Genomic DNA, 25,261 nt, shown 5'->3' with positions numbered 1-25,261 from the left:
AGAATGATCAGGAGGTCTCAAAAATATGAGAGAATACTTTTGTAAATGTTAACAAACAAAAGCCATAAGACGGTTAAAGAACTAAAACTTGTTGATGGGGAAATGGAAATTTTTTAAAAAAGGAAGTAGTTATCAGAGTTCATGTGGTGCGAGTAACAGGTTAGAGGAAGGATCCAAAGGAAACATGGGAATTTTAAAGGAAAAGAACTTTTAAAGAAAAGAATTGAGAATACTCTATCCTAACTATAGAGTATATACAGAGGGTGCCAAAAAAATGTATACACATTTTAAGAAAGGAAGATATTTGTATTAAAATTGTAATATTCAATATATACTGATAACGAAAGATGACTACAAGTCACGTTTGACTTCTGCAATTACAAGAGGTGCTCAAAGTGGTTACCATCAGTGTCCAGACACATCTGATTATGGCGAACTACTGCGTGAGCATAGATAACATCTCTTAAAATGTGTATACATTTTTTTGGCACCCCTGGTAGATGGGTGAATGACATAACGAGTTGCTATCAGGATCTTACATATAAAATTGGGAGAAATAAAGAGTTTTGATAACCAGCATAGCTTTATCAAAGGCTCAGAGAGAAATCTGGATGAACGTTATCTGAGTTTTCGTATCAACAGAAATTTCTCTTGGTTAGTAAAATTTGAGATAGGTAAAATTACTAATTGGGTTTTCCCCCTAATCGTAACAAAGAAGTTCCTAGTAACAATTTAAGTTCTAAAACATATTTAGGAAGTGTAAGGCTATTAATCTATAGTTAGTTTGGAGCATCGAGAAATGACTGAAAGGTTAGAATGTACTTTTAGTAGATTAAACATTTACGAAAAGTAAGAAAAATAATAGCTGAGTAATTTAAATAGTTACCTTCTATTTCTGTATCAATTTGTGCACCACCTTTGCCTTTCCCTGACTTGTTCTTTGCTGATCCTGTGTTTGCCCCACTAGCATTCTGCCCTTTTATAAGTCCATTATGTTCACTTATGGGAGAAGGGCATTTCTGGGGTGACGATGGTGGGCTGCTCATTTTATCTTTCTGTGTTCCTTGGCGGTCCTTCAATTTTTTCTGCAAACGTTCATACGTTTTACTAGATCTTTCATCTCTAAAGTTGGACCTTCCATGTGTAGAATGAGCATCTAGGAAGAAATAAAAAACATTTTAAAAGGTCACTTTCTCTAAATACACTGATGGAACGAGAAAAGAACAGGAAATAAATCTGTCATAATTATATACAACAAAATATTTCAAAGAATAATTTGCAAAAAGAAGCTATTTCTAGCTTCAAAAAGAAGCTAGAATTAATAGCTTCAAAAAGAAGCTATTAATATAAGACCCGGTCTTATTTTATATTATATTATATAAGACGCGATCTTATATTACAGTAAAATAAGACCGGGTCTTATATTAATTATTGCTCCAAAGGACACATTAGAGCTGATGGTCCAGTTAGGTCTTATTTTCAGGGAAACAGTAAATTTTAGCAAAGATATGAAGAAATTAGAGCCCTCAAAAATTGCTGGTGGGAATGTAAAATAGTGCAGTTACTATGGGAAACAACTTTTTTTCAAAAAGTTGAATATAGAATTACCATATGAGCCAGCAATTCCACTCTTAGGTATATACCCAGGAGAAATAAAAATATTTGTCTACCCAAAATTTGTATGCAAATGTCACAGCACCGTTATTCATAATAGACAAAAAAGTGGAAACAACTCAAATGTCCATCAACTAACGAATGGATAAACAAATTTATAGCTACATAACGGAATATTTTTCAGCCATAAAAAGGAATACTAATTATGCTATGATCTTGAAATAAATCTTGGAAAACAATACGATAAGTGAAGAAAGCTGGACACAGAAGGCCACATATTGTATAAACATTTATTATCAAATATACATATTTTATGTACATTTATTTGAAATGTCTAGAATAGGCAAACCCAGAGATAGAAAGTAGATCAGTAGATGCAATAAAGGAAATTGGGACCAACTGTTAATAGGCACAGAGTTTCTTTTTGGGATGATAGAAATGTTCTGGAATTAGCAGTAGTGAATATACAGTGAATATACTAAAAACCACTAAATTGTGCACTTTAAAATGGTGAATTTTGTTATGTGAATTATATATCAATAAAAAATACACTGAAACTGTAATTAGTACACATTTTTAAAATGTATCCAAAGGTTTTATATTTCACTTAATTACTCAAGAGATTAAATAATAAAGCAACCATAGAAGGGGAGAGAGCAATAAAGAATACATAGTAGAAAGGGCAAGAATTTTATCAAAATGATCTGAGAGGGTTAAAATCCTCAGCAATGAACTAGCAATGAACGTTGTAGGAGTTACTTAATATCTGAGCCTCAGTTTCTTCATCTGTTATTTTCAGCCTTATCGTGAAGCTTAAGTGAAATAATTCATGTATGAGCACAGTGTCTATCTAACCAAGATCAGGCTCAATAATAGTAGTTGTTGACAGTGAAATGTTGGATTAGGTCCCACTTTGGAAATCCATAGAAAAGGGTCATAGAGACAGTTACTGGTTATAAAACTACTATCCATTATTAGAATCCAGTGGTAAATTCCTTGGCTTACAACCTTAAATACAATATGACCCTTGTCTTCCACCGTTGGCTAACTAGTTTTAGATTTGTACTCTTTGTAGATTTGTATGCTTCACTTTCCTTCACAGCATTGTGAATCATATTCATACTCTAATGCATATATCCCTCTGAGTAACAATGGATTTTAATGATGCAAAATAGTAATTGTAACATCTAGTTTTTTCTTATAATTTTCTTGAACACATTTAAAAAATTAAGTCATAATTAGTGGTAAGAAAATAAAAGGAAGAGACTGATTTGTACTGTAAATTCTCGTTACAAAAAATATGCTTATTCTAACACTGAATGAGCCTCACCTGGGAGTTTGTTAGAAATGTAGAAACCCAAACCTTAACAAGACCTATAGAATCAGTATGCATTACTTGGGCAATAGAAATAAGTTTGAAAAATATATATGACATATGTAATGTATACTACTTACAAGTTGGGCTGCACATTTAAAATTTTATATTTAGAGTTATTTCTTCTACAAAATTACTTAACATGAACGACAGGGACTGCTAAGTGCAAGGGAAACAGTGATGAATAAAACAGACTCATTCTTAGGGGGTTTACAGTCAAATAAGGGAGAAAGTCACGAAAATAAACAACAAAAAAATCAAACCATGTTGAGTTCTGTGAAAGACACAAGTTTCAGTGCTAGAGATCGATAAAGCAAGGTCACGGAAGGTTTCACTCAAAGCTAAAATCGAAAGGAAAAACAAAGTTCCAAGGAAAAGGGGGAAGAGCATTCCTGGCACAGAGAATGCCAGTGCAGAGGCACTGAGGCAGGAGAGCTCGGGGGTTCTGAAAAACTGAAGCCGGGTGATGGGGACAGTGGGTAAGGTAGTCAGAGGCCACAGGACAGTGGTTTGCAACCAAGGCCAATTTGGGTCATTTGGCAATGTCTGGAGATATTTTTAGTTGTCACAACTGGGTGGGGGTGAGGAGAGGGCTGAAGTTGTGTGCCATTGGCACCTAGTGGGCGGAGGGCAGGGATTCTGCTAAACATTCTACAAAGCACAGTCCTGTCCTCCGTAACAAAGACTTACCAGTCCCCAAACGCCAAGAGTGCTGAGGCTGAGAAATCTCGGTATAGGGGAAGGATTTAGGATTTTATTGTAAATGCAACAGGAAGTCACTGCAGTAGGAGAACAGTCTGATTTATATTTACTCTGGCTGAACGTGGATGGTTGGGACAACAATGACAGCAGAAAACCAGCTGTAAGGCTGTTGTTGAGGCTGCCCTGACAAGAGCCGATGGTGGACGACATCCGAGCAGCAGTGGAGCAAATTTGGGAAACTTCTGAAAATAAAACTACCACCAAATGATGTGGAAAAATCAAATTTTACCATCTGGTTTTCACGTGAGCAAAGTGGATAGTGGTACCATATATGGTACCATTTATGGAGATGAAGGTGACAAGAGAAAAGATTTATATTTTATTAATGCTATAACTGAGATGAATGAGGCATGGAAGTGGACTTATCTATGAAGAAGGCAGTTAGAAACATAAGTCTGGAGTTCAGAGGAGAGGTTTTTGGTGAAGATACAAATTTGAGAGCTGACAGTATAGTATGTGGATAGTACTTAAAGCCATAGGAAAGAATAGATTACTATTTTGTGTGTGTGGTTATCTATTCTTCCCAACAATTTATTAACTCCCTGAGGGCAGAGGTTATGTCTTGCTCTGTTTTTTTCACTCTCTCAATAGAACCTAGCAACTTTGATTAGTGGCATCGCAGTCTTCAGGATTTAATAATGTCATGGTTATTCCTGGCTGAAAATTTTCTTCAGAGCCTAGACAGCAGAACAGAGAAGACCTCCTGTTTCAATGTGTCCCCACCAAATATTGCTCGATGATATAAGTTACTTCCCCCTCTTTAATTTTCTGTTTACTCACGTGCCTTGAAAGAGGCCCATGAGGATGAAATACTTAACGTAGTGCTTGGGTAACAGAAAATGATTGTGATATTGTTACTATTTTTTGTTTTCTTTCATATAATATGATAATAGCATCTATCATATCCAAGCAAAGAATAGCCAACTTCGTAACACAGGAATATTTTTAGATGTCTTACCTACATCTCCATATACTTGTGAAGACTGATACTGGGGCATATACTGTGTTGCCATGTCTCCAGCTCCAGTGACTGGTGAGTACATATGGCGCGGTGGAGGGGGCATCATGGTTGGGACAGGAATGAAACCTGGCAGAGGAGGATGTGGAGAACGATGTATGACGGTGTGACCACCAGGATGAAACTCTGGTGCCTGAGGAACCACAACAACTCTTCGGACACCATTGTCCTCAATAACCTATAAAATGAACATGAGATTAAAAATTTCTTCCATCGGATGCAAGCAATTCCTCTGAAATATGTTAGACTAGAGTAAGAATTTTTACACCATTAAAAGTTAATTAAAAAACATTACAGAATCAACATGAAGATTATTAAGTACATTAAGTACATACGAATTAGCATTGAACATGAAATAGTTTTTGTTATATAATGCAAAATATATCTTAAAACAATAGTAATATAAACAATGAGCTCTGATATTAGGTATTTATCCTGTGTGCTATGTGCATTTAACGATGCAGTAAAAATGAAGGGAGACAAAAGAAGTTTTAGTTTGGACACAATCAGAGTCAGGAGTCACTTTCTTTTTCCATATTATGGGTGGGAGTTGGGGAAAAACAAGTTGCGGAAAGAACGTAAGTCATGAAATAGAAATGGGAAAAAACCTGGATTCTTATCTCCTAACATCAACAATATATTGAATTTAGGTGCAAAGTTCTTATGACCATGACCAGGACAATTTTAATGGTTGAAGATCCTTTTAACGGAGACAAACACTTAATATGTTAATTCCCAGTTAAGAAAAGTATATGTGGCTTCGAGTTTTAGAAATTACACATTTTCTAATAAGGGTCATGCTGTGGGGAAAGACTTTTTGATTTCATTTTTTAAAATTTATTTTAATTTTTTATTTATTTATTTTTGTTTCTTGAGTAAACAAGCATTTTTTAATTATGAGGAATATATATTGTATCTACAGAGTCAGTGCATTACTGGTCATAGAGGGAGCTCCTGGAGGTGATGAGAATAAAGCCCTTTAGAAAAACTGACATCTAGAACACTCTTCTCTATTGTAGTTGCTCTTATGGGGAAAGACTTTTTTAAATGACAGATTTATTCTCTTTGAACCTCACTGGGGCAGCAAGGACATACAGGAAAGCCTAAAAGGATATAGGGTTTTACCTCAAAATGTGGAATTCCCTCTAACATAGGGCCCTTAGCCTTTTTACTTAAATGATTACTATTTGAGGTATAAAAAAAAATGGCTAATAATACCTTTCCCAAGAAAACAGAAAATGATTAAAATGTAAAGTGCTAACTTAAAGGCAAATCCTGATATTTTCAGGAAAAACAAGCTTTATTATGCTTAACAGCAAATTTTGTACATAAAGATATGTGTGCTTGGTAGGTACATTAGAAAACATAGATAAGCCTAAATTACAAATAAATCACTGCTTTAGAAAGTAGATAGCGGCTATTAAACAGTTTATTAAACTATTCTTACTTGTTCGAGTGTGAGATGACTTGTCTGTAATGTGGAACTAAAAGACCAAAAGAATTCACTGTTTTTATGCTAGCTCTAGAACCACGCCTTGCTTCCAGCAAAATGAACGGCTCACGTGCTACCTTTCTCCCTTATTTAACTCAGTTCTGGATTCAAGCCTCAGATAAGTGCATATGATAGTAGACACGAAATCATATCTGAAGCCCTAGCTCAGGAGAATCTGGAAAAGTTTTATAGCTTTTCAGCCTGTAACCTATAGAAAGGGGCACTAGAAGGATTTGGAGTGAATTTTGAGTGGCCAAACCACAGTGTCTGTCACAATATACTATCACCTTTATGAATTCTCCGACTCACAAATTTCAAATGACCTCATTTCTGACAGGATTACAGTTCACATTCTTCAACCTGACATTCAATCTGGTTCCAACCTACCTTGCTAGCTGTATCTTTCTTCTACACCAAATGCTGAACCCTGAACTCCAGCCAGGCCGGTATACTAAAGAATCCTACCTTCATACTGATTTATACAGTTCTGTATCTCCCCTCTTCACTTTGCTTCCCTTTAATCTATAACGATGCGAATCCTATCCTTCCAAATCTAGTTCTAACTTTACCTCCTCTCTCATTTAAAAAAAAATTGTTATTGAATAAAACAATGACATTGATAATTTAGGAGGAAAAAAGTGATGTCTTTGTGAGGGCTCATATACACGGGGCAGACAAACACAACAACGAAAAGTAATTATTTAGCATGGTGCAAGGTGATAAATACTATGGGAATAAAACAGAGTTGAATTAGAAGTACTGTGGGAGGGGGGACAGGTTGTAGTATAAAACAGGTTGATCTGGACAGGCCTTACTGGCAAAATAAAATTTGAGTAGAGGCTTGAAGGAACTGAAGGAATCAGCCATGCAGAAATCTAGAAGAGTGTTCTGGGCAGAAGGAACGGTTAGCACAAAGCCCCTAAAGTAGAAGTGACTAGAAGGAAGCCAGTGTGACTGGATCGGCATAAAGGAGGAAAGACAAAAGCAGATGAGTCAAACAGACAGGGGATGGGGAGGCGTGGCCAGATCAGACAGAGCCATTTAGACTATTAAAGACTCAAGACTACAGCATCTACTCTTAGTGAAATGGGGAATGACCAAAGTTTGGGGGAAAAGAGTGATGTAAGCCATGTGGTTCCCAGCCAGGGGTGATTTTGCCCTCTAGACATTTGGCAGTATCTGGAGATATTTTTGGTTGTTACAACTGGGGGCAGGGGTGTATTACTGTCATCTAGTGGGTAGAGGCCAGAGGCCAGGGATGCTGCTAAATACCCTGCTATACAGAAGACAGCCCGCTACAACAAAAAATCTGAAATGTCTACAGTGCTGAGGTTGAGAAATCGTGTTCTAACCTTACAATTCACAGGATTACTCTGGCTGTTGAGCTGAGAATAGATTGTAGGGCAAAGGCAATATTGGGGAAACCGTTCAGGAAGCTATGGCAGTAATCCAGAGAAGAGATGGTGGAGGCGTGGACCAGGGTGGCGGCAGTGGAGGTGGTGAGACATGGCCTGCAATCTGCATATATATCTACAGGCTCTTTTTCTCTCTTCTCTGATGGAATCATCAGCTAATCTCGTTCTACCTTTAGAAGTGAGAAAAAGGCTATAGAAGGATGGTGTTCCACTAACTGTGATGGAGAAAGCTGTAGAGGGGAACGAATAGGTTTGGAGTTTTAGGTTTTAGACATGTGAGTTTGGTAAGTCTACGAGACATCTAAGAGGAAATGTCGAGTAGGCAGTTAAATACAGTCCTTCACAGTTCTGGAAAGATTGGGAAATGACAATCAGTTGAGGTAGGAAGAAAACTAAGAGAGTGTGTCAGTAATGTCTCCCTCCTATCATTTCCACTGCATTTATTCTGTATCACTTGTTTGCTATAACACTGTAGTATTTGTCAATTTTCCAAATGCATATGTCTTACTCTGTAACTTAACTGTAAGTTCCTCAACATATATTAACTACTTAATCCTCATAACAATACTATAAATAGGTGCTATTATCATCTCCATTTTTTAGATGGGAAACTGAGGCATAGAGATATTAAATAACTTTCTAAGGTTATACAGGTAGTAAGTGGAGGAGCTAGTATTTGACTCAGGCAATTTGGCTTCAATTCTATGTTCTTATCCACTTTATGGGCATAGAATCCACAAGTACCTGTCTTCTAATATCTTTATATTTTTTTTAAATTTCACACACAAGTGAGAACTCACTGGTTAAAAACGAAATGGCTAGCCTAAATTACTTAATAAAATTAGAATCATTTTTTTTTCTACTGAAAAACAACATTTAAAATACAAAGATAAGCTGGGCAAAGGGAGAATGGGAGTTATTGCTTAACAGGTACAGAGTTTCAGTTTTGCAAGATGAAAAGATGGTAGAGATGGTAGTACAACAGTGTGAATATGCTTAATGCCACTGAAGTGTACATTTAAAATGGTTATGGTAAGTTTTTTGTTACATGTGTTTTAGCACAATTAAACAAAATAAAAAGCTAAGATACAGCAGGGGGGAAAAATGCCAGACCAGGACTAAGAGAGTGTGGAGAACTCCACTACTTCAAATAAACACCTGAGCATCCAGTAACTTCAGAGCGAGGATGGAGACCTCAAACTACCTGTTAAGTCTCCAGCTGCTGAGAAATAGCCAACCATGTAGACATCACATTTTACACCAACAAGGTACACTGATGGTGATAATGAAAATAAAATCAACAAGTTGTGAGAAGTAAAAAAAAGTAAAATATTATCCAAATTAATGTATGTAAATAAAAATTAAAACAAAGATAAGACAATAAAATATAAATTAAATGAGGCTATCAGCAAGGTCTGACCACTTAACCACGTACTCATATGTCATGCAATTTCTAATTAGGTAAAGGTCTATTCCTTCTTTGTGGAATAGAGACATAATTGAGAGAGGCTGCAGAGAAAGGAGGTTGTGTTTACTATCTGACATTTTTTGTGTGTCTTCTCCACCAACATACACATTCCATGACAACTTTGTTCTATTTACCATTTTCTCCCCAGTGCCTGTGCAAACACCTGGAATATGCTCAAAAAAATTTGTTGAGTGAATGATATGACCAGAAATAGGTGTATTCCATAGTTCTACTAGAATGCTGTACTTCTTTCTCCTCCTAGTAACACCAAGCAAATAGGGTTCTGTGAGTCTTCAATTCCTACAAATTTTGCTTACCCTCCACTCTATGGTCTCACCCTGAACCCAAAACAACTTTAATTTCAAGCTGTTAAACAATAACATAGGTTTCTGACAATTCATTCAAAAGATCTTTATGTCTAACTCTACACACACACACACACACGCACGCACGCACACACACACACACGCAATGTCAGTGACCACAAACTTTCTCTCTAGCTCTAGCTATAACTCTTCATCCTCATCTAAACTTCTAAGTGCTCCTACTTTCCAGTCTCTTACACTTCTACCCATCTTTTTTTGGCCATTTTGCCCAGGAAAGACCGAGAAAACTGAGATCAGACTAGTTTACAGAATCTGAAAAATTTCCTGACCTTATAGCAGTGTGCTGCCATAAAGGCAAAGTGAAATACCAAGCCCAGCTTAAAGTCGTAATCTGAAACTTTTCCTGAGTTGATATAGGCCCTTTCCCAGCATTATGCGATCTCCAATCCCCTCCCTGTTAGGTACCCTTCCATTACCATAACAACCCACGGTCCATAAAAACCAAAGGAGTCATTACATGAAAGACAGAAGAAGAGAACTTTTGATGTTGCCTTTCAGGAGTCCCCTTTGGGTTGTCTAAAATCTTTTCCTGGTAAGTCATTAACTTAATCATTAAAATATCAAGTACTGAAAAAGCAAGTTAAAATATCAAGCTGCAATCCTGTTAGCGACCGTAAGTATTATTTGCCAGAAATTAAGTTCCTTCTTTTCCTGTTACCATTTGCTTTCTGTGTCATCAAAACATTTTGTGTTTGAGTTTTACAGTTTTTGTTTCCCCATTTGATACCTCAGTTAAGTTGGCACATATTTCTGCCTCTATGCTCTATGTCAATCTCTCACAGATTTCCCTTTCTTATTTGTTCAATTACAATAATAAAGCTTATTACGTATATTATCTAAAATTGTTTTTAATTAGAAAAAGGGCTAATAGGAAATATACTAAATGTTTACAGAAAGTATCTCTGGGTTACAATATTCAATATAGTTTTTTCTCTATCCTTTTATATATTTTCCAAGTTTTCTACATAATAATGATCAGAAAAATAGTTTAAAATATATAACTATATTTGTTCTTTATCACTAAATATATTTTCCATTGCCTTGTTTGCAAAATTAATATTCCTTTACATTTAAGATTCTGGTGAACAATTTCATTTTGCTTTATGCATATCATTTTAATTAGCTTTAGGTCTCCTTATCATATCAAACAGTATATTATGTATCTTATGTAGTGTCATGGTGAAAACAAGAATTTCTTTTTAAAAATAATTATTTTTTAGATGACGATCATTTTTTTTAAATATAAATTTTATTGGGGAACATTGGGGAACAGTGTTGTTTCTCCAGGGCCCATCAGCTCCAAGTCCAGTAGCCGTTTTCAATCTTTAGTTGTAGGGGGCGCAGCCCACCATCCCATGCAGGAATTGAACTGGCAACCTTGTTGTTAAGAGCTTGCGCTCTAACCAACTGAGCTAAGGGGCCGCCCCAGTGATCCATTTTTCTGATCCAGCAATAAAGTTGTACGTATAGCTAAAAAATTAAGTCTCACTATTTCCATTACTGTTGAGTAGAATGCTAAAGTATCAGAGCAATAAAGTACAAAGATTATAAAATAAACAATACTGTAGAACCCTTGAATAAGAATGCAAAAGATGTATAATGCATTGGCAATTTTAATAGCAGGTTTGGGTTTTGCAAATCGCAAATGAGAAAAACAGAATTATTCCCAAAGTTACCCAATGTATGATATCTTGTCTAATGTTATTCTCAAAAACAAAGTTAAAATATATGTATGAGTTAATAATGAGTTCATATCTGAAGTGGTTCTAAACTTAATAGGGACATGCAATTAGTATAAACATCACAAATTTGAAGGTTGATATATGCTAGGTAAATCATGATTTTTTCACATGCTTCTTCTATAAGTACTTTCATTAAGTCTTGATCTTAATATTAAATTAAGATCTATCTATTTTTTGCCCCAATATGGTCTTAGGTATGCAGGTAGTATTATTATTTCCTCAGTGATAGAGCTAAACAGTCCCAACACTGGATGTTTATTTTTGCAGTCCTTGCTTGCCTGACCAAACGTTTTAGGATACATAAATTTGCAGAATCCCATTAGTATGTACTAAATCACATGATAATATAGCAAAAATATTATCTGACCCTCCTTGGGCCTTCAATAACAGATACGCACAAGGCAAGGGATGAAACCTGTTGCCATGAGGGGAGATTAGTGCATAAAAATCTAAAAGGAGACTATAGATGACAGCTATTCATGGGTTTAGTGTATGTGCTTCTTGGTTCCTGCTAAGCCAAACACAATCTGTACTTTATTATAGTGATTTATGTATCTTATTTAGTTCAACTCCCAGCTTCTGAATTTTATAATATAATTATGTTTGCTTACATGTCAAGTTTTGGACAATTATCAAGAGTTTAGCTGTGCTAGAATATGGGTCTTAATAAGTATTTTCTAACATCAGAAATTGTATATGTCAGGGAATGAGAGGTGTTTTGACAATGATGTCAAAATGCTCGAATCCATTCTTAACATGGTGGGTACTTAAATTATTTCAATAAGGATGAGATTACATTTTTGACTTTGGATTATCCTGATTGAAAACGATACATTTCCTAGAGATAATCTTAAATTAAGATTGATAACAGTAGCTCAACTAACCTCACATAATCTGACCAGTAAGATTACTGTTAAAAGTTCATTCATTTATTTGACAAATATTTATGAAATACCTACTATATTTACCTCAGAACAAAAATAATTAAATGGTAACTCCTATTTATAGGAACTTAAACTCCCATAAGAGAAAAAAATATATACATATACAATCATAATACTAGGTATGAAATACATAACCAAGAAGTGGTACAAATAACTTGATCTAGGTCTTCAAGGATCCATAGAATTTCATAAGGCAGAAATACGGGAATGAGTAACATCCCCCAGATTACAGCATTAACAAAATCATGGAGAAAGGAAAACATCAAGTGACCATGTGAGTAGTCATGTTTGGTTGCAAAAATGGGTCTACATGATTAGAAATATAAATAGAAAGGTACAAAGGTGACTAGGACAGAACTGTGTAAGGCCTCATATGTCAAGAAATCCAAACCTCATTGAGTTAACAAGCCAACTAAAGGCTCTTTATGAGGACAGAAGTGAAGATCAAAGTAATATAAGATTATTTCAGTGGTTCTTGGCCTAAAGATAATAGAACCTCAACTTGGATGATTATTTATTGATTTATAAGTATTTGCCAAACCCCTACTATATGCCAAGCACTGTACTCAGTACTGAGGAAATAAAGATGAGTAAGAGTCCTAGATCATCTGTCGTGTTACCTCTCTGATCTCATTATTTACTATTTTTCTGCTTTGAGGACTCAGTCTAGCCACAGTGGCCTTCTTGCTGTTCCCAGGCATGTTCTCATCTTAGGTCATTTGAACTGGCTGTTTCTGTTTCCAGAATCCTCTTCTCCCAAATAAATGCATGGCCAACTCCCACCTGTCCTTCAAGACTTGGTTCAAATATCACCTTTCCAATGACACCTAGCCTGAGCACCTTTTTAAAAATGTAACCAGTTCTATTTTTCTTTCCTTCCCCACCAATATCCATCCCCACCTAATACATTATATAATTTATCCATTTATTATGCTTATTGTTTGCTTCTCCCCACAAAAATGTAAACTACAAAGGGACAGAGGACTTTGTCTGTTGTATTCATGGATATATCCCAAGCACCTAGAAGAGTGCCTGGCATCAAGGGGCACTCAATACATATTTGCTGAACACTGTCGATATCTTCTCATTTACTGAAAGAGGGATCTACACAATGTGCCACAAGAACCTAAAAGGAGAGGCAGCTGGAAAGGTTCAAGGAAAGCTATTTCTAGGAGGTGATAATTGTGTAAAATGAGAAAAGCAGGAATTTGCCATAAAATTAAAAGATACTGTTAGCTAAGCAAACAGCAGGATACCCTATAATTACAAATAATTTGTCTTAATCATCTTTATGTCACTAGCACCCAATATAGAGCTTGGCACATGGTGCCATTCAATACATATTTGTTGAACTGAACTATGCCAGAGAGAAAAACACAGGTATGGTCTTACATAAGTAGAAAAAGTTCTGAGAAGAAGCAACCAGAGAAGTAGAAAGAATCAGGGCAGCATTATGTCAAGGAAATCTGGAGTAACTCACATAAATGGTGACAAATGTTTAGAGATCAAAAAAGGATCAGGCTGGAAAAAAAGGCCTTTGGGGTTGGTACACATCAGGGAGCAGATTTAGTCAGATAACATAGGCAGAATGCACAGTACAATAAATTAAGGAGTCAGTGTATTAAGAAAAGTGGAGATGGTGAACAGAGTATTTTGTCTGAAAAGTTACAAAGTACTTTCACATGTGATCTCATATATGTTATCATCTCACCTTATAGTGAGGACACTGAGACTCAAGGAAGCTGATTTGTCCAAGGCCATGTAGCCAGCAAGGGTTTGAAATAAGACATGGATCCGGCTTTTCTCACTCTAATTTTCAGACTACTTCCATTCTCCCCACCACCATTGTCTTCTTTTACTGCCATTCATATAGTGGTGGGCTTCACAGAGTGCAATGACTCCACCATAATATCCCACCAATGTTCTGGCATAATTAGGGAGAAAGTAAGAGAGGGCCTGAATAAAATTTCAAGTGTACATTCATTGCTAGGAAAAGAAACGATATTTCCAAAAGGATTTGAGCAATGAATACAGACTATACAGAATCTCAGTAGCAGAAGATATTGAACACCTACAGAGCTTACAATTTTGTTCAGTTTGCCTGTGCAAATTAAGTTAGCTATACTTGATTCTTTCAGTCAGAGCTTCCCAACTGGCGTGCACGAAAGGGATACCAGTATGCGGTGACGCTGATCCCCTTAGCCCTCAGGGTAGGTCTGTAGGTCTCAGTTCTCTTCCATTCACCTCAATGTGCCATACTATTACTACGAATAAGATTGGAAGCATTATCTTGGATTACTTCTAAACAAATCATTAATTTTAAAAAACATTAGTGTAGGTACCTTTAACCCTTAACATATTATTTACATTATTCACATTTCAAGGAGATAAAACTCTTGAATTAATTATCTATTATAATTCAACACACAAAAACAAGGCCAAATGATAAGTGCTGCCAATTTAACTTTTTCTCCTTTCCAAATATACTAAATGCACTAAAATACGTGAAACAGATTTACCAAAGATATACTCTATTGGGTAGGTAACTTTAGCACTTAAAATTGTAGTTTTTAAAATCAGAATTAAAGTTAAACACTAAAGTTAAACACTATATAATCACTATTTTATAGGAATAAAAACAAAAATAACATACAAACATACCTGTGGGGCATATCCAGGAGGCACGTAAATAGGAGGCACAGAACCATTTGGAGACATCATTGGAACCTGAGCAGGACCTGATGGGCCACAGAAATGATGTATTAATCCAGGATTACTTAGCAAGTTAAAGTCTAAAACAACTTGATTTACACTTTAATACTTCATCTGAACCAAACACTCAAACTAATAGAGACTGTATTACTATGAAAAGAAATTCAGACGATTCATCTGCTACAAAGTAAAAAAGTTTATCTCATAAAAGTGCACTGATTACTCTTTTACCTGTAGTTGTGGTTCTCAAACCTGCCTGGTAATTATAACAGTCACCTGGGAGCTTTTTAAAACACAAAGATTTCCAGGCTCTCCAAAAGATTCTTAGTATGCTTATAGTAAATAGGGATCTTCAATCAGTATATTTACTTTACAAATATCCCAAGTGATTCTGATTATTGTGCAAGTTTAGAAACACTGACCTAGAGGAAAATAAAACCAAACTTTCGGGGCCAGCCCAGTGGCTCAGGTGGTTGGAACTCTGTGCTCCTTAACTCTGAAGGCTGCCTGTTCAATTGCCACATGGGCCAGTGGGCTCTCAACCACAAGGTTGACGGTTCATCTCCTCCAGTGCCCCAAGGGATGGTGGGCTGTGCCCTCTGCAACTAGCAATGGCAATTGGACCTGGAGCTGAGCTGCGCCCTCCACAACTAAGACTGAAAGGACAACAACTTGACTTGGAAAAAAAAAAGTCCTGGAAGTACACACTGTTCCCCAATAAAGTCCTGTTCCCTTTCCCCAGTAAAATCTTAAAAAACAAAACTAAACTAAACTTCGCATACAAAAGGTAAAATTTTGAAAAGCAGTAGGAAAAAAAATCAAGAAAAAGTCAAGAGGGAAAAGCAGTACGAGGAAGAATAGTTAGAGATTTGGAATTTGCTTTGTTAGGCTTAAAAGCCTCTAATTTAATATGTAAGTCATATCTGTGGGGGCTTGAGAACAAAGTTAGAGAAATGCCATACATATACAGTTGGTCAAAGAAAAATTTTTTGTTTCTTACACTGAAAAGTTCTTTAAAAAAAGAGAAAATCCAGCTTGTCTTATTCTACATTTCCTTTCATTTTTATGGTGTTATTCTTTCCAAACAACTTTTATAAATATTATCTCTTATTTACCTTCTCTCAATTTTTATGGGATAAAACAGGCACTTTTGGAAGATGTGTTTTATTCTTTCTAGGAACTAAAATCTTACTTGCTTTACGTAACTTAAAAAAAAAAAGCATCTCACCTCAGATCCTTTTTCTCCTGTAACTGTAGACTGCACTGTCCCCTCACCCACTAGTTTTAATAACTTGAAATGAAACCTCAAAGAGCCTTACTCATTTAAAAAAATAAAGGTACCCGAGAGTCAGATGAAGAACGCAATGGGGAAGAAGTTCATTTTATATGTAGAATTTCAACCTGCAGTACATAGAATGGATCTGTTACAAAAGAAATGAAGGAGGAAAAGGGCAGAAATCATAGGCAGAAGAGAAACAAATTTCACTGGTAACATTATACATACTTTAGAAAAAACAATAAAGAGCATGGAGGTTATAGGCAAATGCAGATTAAAGCCACTTTCCTCTTTCCAGCAAAGGAGAACAGGTGGGGAGCAAACAACGAAGTGGTGGGGGTAGGGAAAGGGATGTCAGAGGTAGGCAAAGAAAGAGAGAATATAGGAAAAAGGGAGGTTTAGGAGGGGAAATACTAAACACTGGTAAGGAAAGAGGGGAGAGAAGAAGGGGCAAAGGGAGAGAGGTAACTGAAGAGGGAGGGTAAAGGAGAAGACAGGAAGAGAGTAAAGAGGGTTGGGAGGGGAGAAAGAGAGGGGAAGGGAAAGGGGGGTGGAGGAATGGGAGAAGGAGAAGGGGTAGGGAAGGAAGAGAGCAGAAAAAAGACTCAAGTGGTCAAGAGGAAGTAAGGAATGTATGTGGGTGGGGGGTTAGATTACCAAATTACACCATGTAATATAGGATTATAAAAATAACTTCAACAAAATAGTCTTCCTATCCAAAACAAGCCCAAGATATACATGAAGTTTTTCAGAATATTATCTAACAACAGCTAATTATATATATAGCTAATACTAACTTACTGTGTGCCAGGCCCTTTATGTATTTTTTTCTCCTTACACTATTCTAGTAGGGGAATATTATTATTATTACTCCCATCTTCCTGATGTGGAAATTGAGGCAGAGAGGTTAAGCTTACCTAAAACCAGGCAGTTTCATTCCTAAGAATGTATCTCTACTACACTCTACTACATATTTAGTAAACATTAAGATATTATGCATTATTGGCAACTGATATAATTTGAGACTTTAGAATGCTCTGGTGCTTCTAAGGAAAATTAAGGACTCTATCTTTATTTATATCCTTGAAAAACAACAGAATAAAATCTTCTTAAATCTAAGACATTACCTATTAATTTACTAAATAAAATTTGTGAGGTGCTTTATACCTCTAGCCAACAAAGCTTCATCCAAAGCTCACCTTTTAACTTCTACATGCTGGACTCAACATAAAATGAGAATAGTTTTACACTAATGAAGGTTTACTTCAATTAGCTAATTTACATAAAACTATAGTAAATTAGCTTTCAGAATCCAATAGTTGCCTTAGATAGTATTCATAATATGTCAAATTTAGCTGGGCATCAGAAAGAGAATTTCTTGAAAATCCTGTTTGTAATCTTAACAAAGGGATTTAACATTTATTGAGTTTATAGATGCCAGACTGATTCCTTTCAGGTGTTGTCAAATTCAATCCCTATCAGCGTAGGTTCTTTTGTTTTTGCTTTTTAGCAATCAGAGTAAAAGATCTATTGCTAATCACATTTAAACTTGTAAAACGATGTAACTGCTTTGGTTTGTCCTTTTTACTAAAAACACGAATATATAAATGCTATATAGTTATAATTCAGATCATATTATACTTTGAAAGCTGCCAAATAGTTCATCATTTACTAGTACAAAATTCTACTTTATCCTTTAATTATAATTAAGTGTGATAGTGAAAACAGAATAAAACAAACGATCTAAAATAAATCAGCAATAAATACACTACTAGTTACAGTCCAGGAATAATAATTAACTAATTTCCTTAAGAAGTAATCATTTCGTTCTAGCAAGTAAATTTTCTATCCTGAGGCAGAAATGGTACATGGTTAAATCTTTTTTTTTTTAAAGACAATTCATGGATACCATATTTAATATCTAAAACAGTGGTGCGAAGTAACACTCAACACCGAACACATAAAACTCCCATAGTACAAACACAGTAAGTACAAGTATTGATGTGTGGAACTACAATATTTACAGCACCATTTTTGTTGATATTCCTGTGTATAATAGCAAAACTCTAAAATCTTACATACTTAATCATGCAAATGTTTGATTATCTCCCTAGATCCAATGATACTTTTTTATTTAGGAAGTAGTAAAAGATTAAGGACAAATCCTAATTAAAAGCAGTGTGGGGGATTTTGTTCCACCCAAGGAGCTAATCTGTTACAGATTGTACCATTAAATGCACATCTGCACAAGAGTAACTATATCTGAAAAACTATAGATACACCTAGCAGCTTCTTAATAATCTACATGATTTGAGCAAAATCTTCCCCAAGTCATAGATCTATTGATTATTTGGAGATGAGGGGGCATATTCCCTATTCCAAAACCTTGCAGAAGAGGAAACAATTCTATTCACCAATGGTCTTAAGAAATTTGAGAAGCCCCTCACCTCAATTCCTTAAAAGTGCCATCAATGACTTAACAAAGATGATATTTCATCTAGTATAAGTTAAATTCTTTTTCTTTATTAGCATATGTTCACATTTAAGCGTGTTTTTTTTAAATGAAACTACAAATTTCTCTGAGTTTAAATTCTTAAAATGCAACGGGTCTGCTGACGTGCTACACATTCTCTCTATAGGCAAGCTTTCACAATGGCTTCCAAATAATCTGATGCCAATTTTCAGATTTTAGTTGCAAAAAGAAAAACCTAGTAAAATAAGAACGCCGGAGAGGAATATTCTGTGGAATATAAAATCAGCCTAACTCTAGAGCCTGATCTTTTTATAACTACATGGCAATAATTTAAAATATTTTTATAGCGATAGATTTGGCATCTATTGAAACACACACACACACACACACACACACACACACACACACACGGCATGACTTTAGCTTAACACAATGGTTTCTGTGTTTTAAAATAAAAGCAGAATGTTCAAAAACAGCAAATCTTACCACTCATTTTGTTTTTACAGTAGCAGCAGAGAACAAGAAAATCCAACAAGGAAACAGCGTCGTACACGTTAACAGCTTTAATTGGAGAACGGTTCCTGTTTTTTTTTTTTTTTTTTTTGGAAAAGCTGTGAGGAAAAGATCCTTTGACCGACCCACGTGATATCTATCACGTGACCCGCAGTGAGCCGCGTAGAAGGAAGAGGGAAAAAAGCAAACGTTCTTGCTGGCAGCGTTTCGGATATAGTAAATGATTAAATGATTTCTACTGCCGCTGCCTTGAATTTGACCATCTTTCAGATTTACTTATGAACCAACTCAAATGGCTCATCAAAATACACGTACATAAATATATACTTGATGTAAATCGATTCTCTTTGTTTACACTTTCTGCCAATAATACTAAAGGTAAAATCTTCTAATTCAAATTTTATTATCCAGCCTGCTGCTTTTCATTTAGTAAGTTTAGGATATATATAACATTAGTTTGGAAGATTCGCTCCGAAATATCCTTGTGTAACTTGATCCACTCTCCGTACTCAACCCTCTTAGGGAATGCCCACAAAGAATAAGCCTCCTTAAACGTGGGGTTTAAGTGTCAGGGGGGCATTTACCTCCCAAGCTAACAAAGGCTACCACTTTCACTGTTGGTTTTACTTTTTTTCCTGATGTTGTGGGGTGTTCTTTTTTTGTTGTTGTTTTTTAAAAGATTTAACCTGGACATTAATACAGATATTTGGTAGATGAAATTCTTACTCATATCCATGAAATCTTACAGGACAGGCCATGGATTCAGGCTCAGAGCACTCTACCCAAGCACATGTGGAGACCAGGAATGATACCACAGATAACAAGAGGGGAGAAGAAAAACTTTTGGAGGTCTTTTCATTACTTTATGGTGCTATGTAAGTTAAGGAAATTTATTAATAGTTAACACACATATACAAGTAATGATAATGATTGTGATTTGTAACAAGTTGCACAGTGGAAAGAAAATGGATTTTGGTTATCAAAAGATATAAGTTTTAATAACAGCTTCAATATTTATTAGCAAAACAATTAACTGCTCTTCTTTGAATCTCAGTTTCCTTCTGTAAAAAGGTTAAAATAATCAACCTCATAGAATTGTTGTGAGAATCAAATTAGATAAATGTAAAGTACCAAATATACTGGTTGGCACCACTCAATAAATGACAGTTAATATAATAAGTTAAAGTATGATCGCTGTTTTCAAAACTAAAAATTACACAGTACAGGGTATGTGCCAGGTACCATTTGGAGTGTTTTATATGTGCTGACTCAATTTTCACTAGAACTGAAGTAGGCATCATTTAGGTAAAGAAACTGAAGCAGAATAGTCAAGTAATTTGCCAAGAGCACACAATGAGGCAAAGCCATTATTATCTAATAATAAGGCTGTATTAATGAAAAAAAAGTAAACCATGTTCAAAAGGCTAGTCTCCCAAAAAAGTGTAAAAGAACTGGCAAGGGATAACCTGATTTCAATAAATACATGCTAGACACTCCAGAGGAGTTAAGACACTCAAAGACCATTCCCACACATGGGGAAGGGAAATTGTTAACTTCTGAGTTCCTACTACAAGGCAAGGCTGGCCTAGCCTGAAGAGCAAGACTTAATGGCAACAGAATCACAACAGAATTGCTGATAAACATTGGACTCAGCCTCTCCATAATTCCAATCATGCCTCTGATCTTCCGTCCCTAAACAAAAAGCAAACAAGTGCCCTGTAGCCCACTTCCTCTCTTTCTCACAGCTGTGTTTCCATTTCTTGAGACTTTCTTTAACTGATGATCTTCTCAATGCTTTCCGTTGTGCTCACTAGAACATTTCCCCCCTATTATAAATTCTCTTATGTCCACAACCTTTTCACAGAATACCTCTTCATGTGCTTCCTTTAAATGAAACTTGGCTCTCCCCTAGGACAGTTTTCCCAGCAGCCCCTGAGAGCAAAGGCTCCCCATTCTCTCCTGAGGCAGTCTCCAGCTACCCAAACTGCTGCTTCCCATTACCACTGGGAAGTTGTTGTTGTTGACTGTGAAATGGTAACAAGTTTCTTTTTCCTTGAGGTCATGCCATGTGAGTATGCCACCCTTCTCCCTGCTGTCATTCTCAGTCTTCATTTATTAAGAACTTTGACACCATGTTCATAGTTGTTTTTTTTCTATCCAAGTTTTGTCCGTCAGCATGACGTGAATGTCTGAAAAACCCAGCCTCAGACTTTCTTGAAGTCTTCCAAGTTGTTTTCAGTTACTCATGTTCAAAGGTACATCCTGAAACTTATCACGTAGAATTCCACTCTCTCATCTTTGGAATCCTAAATTGTTATGTTTCAGTCTCTAGCCACCATACCTATCTTTTATCTCCAGTTCTCTTTCTTCTACAGAATTTTCTCCTGATCCAACACTGCCTTCATAGACTGATTTCCTTTCCCATCCATGTCTTCCTTTTACTTCCCCTCCTCTGAAAATGCCCAATTTTAATCAGATAATTCTCTTCCCTTAGACCTGAACTGTAGAAATCAAATAGTACTCAGACTGGCATGCTTCTAAATTTCGTTATCTCGAACTTTAAATCGGCTGTCAGCATTGCTCAAGAACCCTTGCAGGAATTTATCCCTGATTTCTGGAGTGGTTATCAGGGATCCTCACTACTCTGTAAGGACCTCCCCAACCTGACCTCAACCACATGTCTCAGCATGAAATTGAACTCTTTCAATGTTATTTTCAGAAGAATCATTGTCCCTTCACTAGGTCAAAGCCATTTCTCCACTTCTCTTGATCTGATCTCTACTCCTCCTCCATTGGGTCTTTACTGGTCGTTTCTGTCCTCTTCAGTATTTTCAACTGTCTTCTGTACCCTTCTAACAAGACCTAGCTCTATACCCTTATTATCCTTAACTCACAGTTGCCACAAAATTCTAATGCCCAGGATAAGTGACATCACCCACAGTTTCAAGGATCTTTCAGTTACAGTAAGGAAATATGAGATAGATGTATTTTATGTTTCCTAAACAACTTTGTTAATTCAAGAATGTGCACCAAACAATTTTCCTATAGAAACAAAGTGAGAAGTTGCATTGAGAACATTACAATTATAGGAATGCACTATGCAATGAGTATATTTTTCATTTTCCCTTTTTTCTTACCTGATTATATGACAATTTTGGCAAACTTAAAATGCACCTGATTTTTATTTTCACAACACTACATCAAATATTTTGCAGCAGGCTCTCTTAAATTAATAGCATGACATGTCATACCAATTGTTTGGACTTCTTGATGACATTTTAACACATTAACTATTAGCATTCCTAAACTACTGATTTTCAGGTAGGCTGAAACTGATGATCAAGCACTAGCACTATACTTGGGTGACATTGTTTATAAGTACTTACTGGGTACCAGGCACTGGTCTAAGAGCTTTACAGATAATTAACTCATTTAATCTGCATAATATCCCTGTGAAGTAGAATAACAATTATTTCCATCTTACTAGGTGAGGAAACTAAGATAGAAAGAGGTTAAGTAACTTGCAAAGTCACACTGCTAGTAAGCTGTCAATTGAATTAGGCGGTCTAGCTCCAAAATCATTCTCTTTACCATTACATTATGCTGCCTCTGTTGTTCAGGATATATTACAAATTATAAAGTGAATGAAACAATTGCAGTACAATACCAAAATTCACTTGAAGAGAAACCACGAATAGAAAAGCACTGAACATTTGGATGTAAGACCTTACATAATACACCCCAAATATCTGTTAGTTACCTATAATGATAACAAAGCAAAATATATCTAAATATATCTGACTGAAACTGCTGCAACGAAAGATTCTACAAGTTTCTTAAGTGAGGGATATCACATGGAAAATAATCAGTGAATCACTTAATAGCCAAACCTGTTCTAAAATATAATTTAAGGAGATTTAAGAGATACACACAGTACCAAAAACAAAATCTAATCCCCCCTCCCAACCCAAACAAAATAGGTGACAAACTGAAGGGAAAATTAAGATAGAAAAAATATATATAAATGAGGAGTGAGACGGGCTTTATGGCCTTTCTAGAGTTGGGCCATAAAACCTCTGGTTTGTATGAGCTGAAATTAAAATGAAAGCACCAAGGACCACACTGTCAAGCTAGTCCTGCAGATCAAGTGCTGTGTCTCAAACTGCCGTAAAGCTCGGCCCCACTGACTTGGCTGAAAAAAACTAAAGCTGAAAAACGAAACCCAGTGCTGACTTCTGCTATACAGTATATAATATCCAGTCAAGCACTAATACATGTCTAACATTAAGCAATGTACCCTCAAAAATAACTAGTTGCAAAATGAACAGCTAAGATAGCAAGACAGTTCAATCAGTTGATTTGCAGAAAGGGATTTATTAACTATGAAGCAAATTAAAAGTTGGAAAAGTTGACATTGACTTTATGAAGTTCTTTTTAGCAATAAATAAGAAATATCAGTTGTTTATTAAGGCTACTCTTAGATGGTAACAGTGAGTTATTTCTGTGTCAAAAAATTTAAGAGCCAGACTCGTTCAGCTCAGCAAAAAGTAGTTTCAAATCATTAAGATATAAATTTGTTAACAGTGGGGATGTGAAATATGTCCCTCTTCTACTTCTCTACAAATATATATCTAATTCAAAAGACTGACTCTGACTATGATGGTGAACCTGATTCTGTGGCAGTATTAAGGTACAGGTTCCGAAGAAGAATCCACATTACAGGTACTAAATTCATGAAGCGTAGATCAAAACTGATGCCCTGTCCATGGAAGAAAAGTCAAATGAAATCTGCAAATAATCACTACTCCACCAGAAGTGGTTTATTCCTGAGGAGTGACTGACAATGACATATGCAAATCATCTCAGGAAGATAGGGGCTCAAAAGATTAGAACCTATAACTTTGTTCCTCGGCATGAATCTTGTTTCTATTAAGTCTCTCTTATCGGCTTGCCCATGCTTTTCCTCTTTCACTTTTCAGGTGCTTAGTGACCATATAGATCTGACAATACAGTAGCATCTCTTTTCTCTATCAATTTAACAAAAGTTTTACTTTATATGATGCATGCCAACAGGAAGCAAATGTGAGGATCATCCTAAAACCAGATATATTTTGGATTGACTTGGGAGAGAGGGTGGCTGGAAGAGGTTAGAAGGCTAGACATTAGCCAGAAAAGGCCATACAGACGGATACCGATATTCTAATGTAGTATTTCCCAAGTATTTGGATTTATGTGCCAGTAAAAGTTCAAAACAAATCCTGGTGACGCATTGAGGTAACCAGCTTTTTTATTAGGCCAAGTAATGACATTGAAAGGAAAGAAGGGAGAATTAAAGACAGATAGAAGAAAGTCTATCCTATATTATTACATCATTTCATAAAGAAAGGTTTTTTTGTTTTGCAATTTGGAAACTTTGTTTCCTTGAAAAACAAAGACGAGAATAAATAATTCATGTCAAAAGTCACAGGTTAGAAAAATCAATTTTTCTTCTGAGGCTCATTTTAGCAAACCCTCTGAGAATCTCCAGATCTTCTTCTGGCTAAAAGGCCACATCCTGAGAAGGGGCCTTCCCCACCCCTGCTCTAACACTGGTTCCACACAGTGCAGGGCTGCGTCCCCAGGACTGAGAACAGCAGCCACATCGCCCCGTTTTCCACCAACTAACTTGGCTCAGCTCTTCCACACAGACAGAACGTTTCCCAGCAGCAGAGGACTCAGAGTACCATGCTTTCCAGTGTTTTCCAGACTCAGTGTCCTCAGAGGGCCAAAGCTGTACCTCAAGGCTCTGAGGAAAGGTTTCTGTCAGCACGTCCAAGTGCCCTTCATGGGACTCACAGCTCTGGATGCCACCGGCGCTGCTTCCCATACCGTTCACTCGGGGTAACTTTCCAATTAAATGGCATTACAGACGCATTAGGTCAATGAAGAACTGAGAAGGGCCCCAAAGTCAAAGAGAGGATATTTTAATCTGAAACAGTAGGAGGGGATTAACTTTAGGATCAAAAAACGTCTTTAAAGTGAATACATTTAGCTTAATGAAAAACCACTGCATCATCCTTGTTTTTCCAATT

At 36.1% G+C, this 25,261-nt stretch overlaps 1 protein-coding gene across 1 annotated transcript in view; it reads right to left on the bottom strand.

The window, feature by feature from the left end:
• Positions 1-25,261, bottom strand: part of FNDC3A (fibronectin type III domain containing 3A) — a 149,342-nt gene that overhangs the window by 43,498 nt on the left and 80,583 nt on the right. Inside the window, exons 4-6 of the mRNA XM_081046246.1 lie at positions 14,878-14,954; positions 4,710-4,947; positions 845-1,156 (exon numbers count right to left, since the gene is read on the bottom strand). Coding sequence (XP_080902372.1) covers positions 845-1,156; positions 4,710-4,947; positions 14,878-14,954 — 627 coding nt within the window. The remainder of the gene's footprint in view (positions 1-844; positions 1,157-4,709; positions 4,948-14,877; positions 14,955-25,261) is intronic.

The sequence above is a fragment of the Rhinolophus hipposideros genome (assembly GCF_964194185.1).
Source record: "Rhinolophus hipposideros genome assembly, chromosome: 4".
NCBI classification, from domain to species: domain Eukaryota; kingdom Metazoa; phylum Chordata; class Mammalia; order Chiroptera; family Rhinolophidae; genus Rhinolophus; species Rhinolophus hipposideros.
This window is presented reverse-complemented; position numbering and strand designations above follow the sequence as displayed.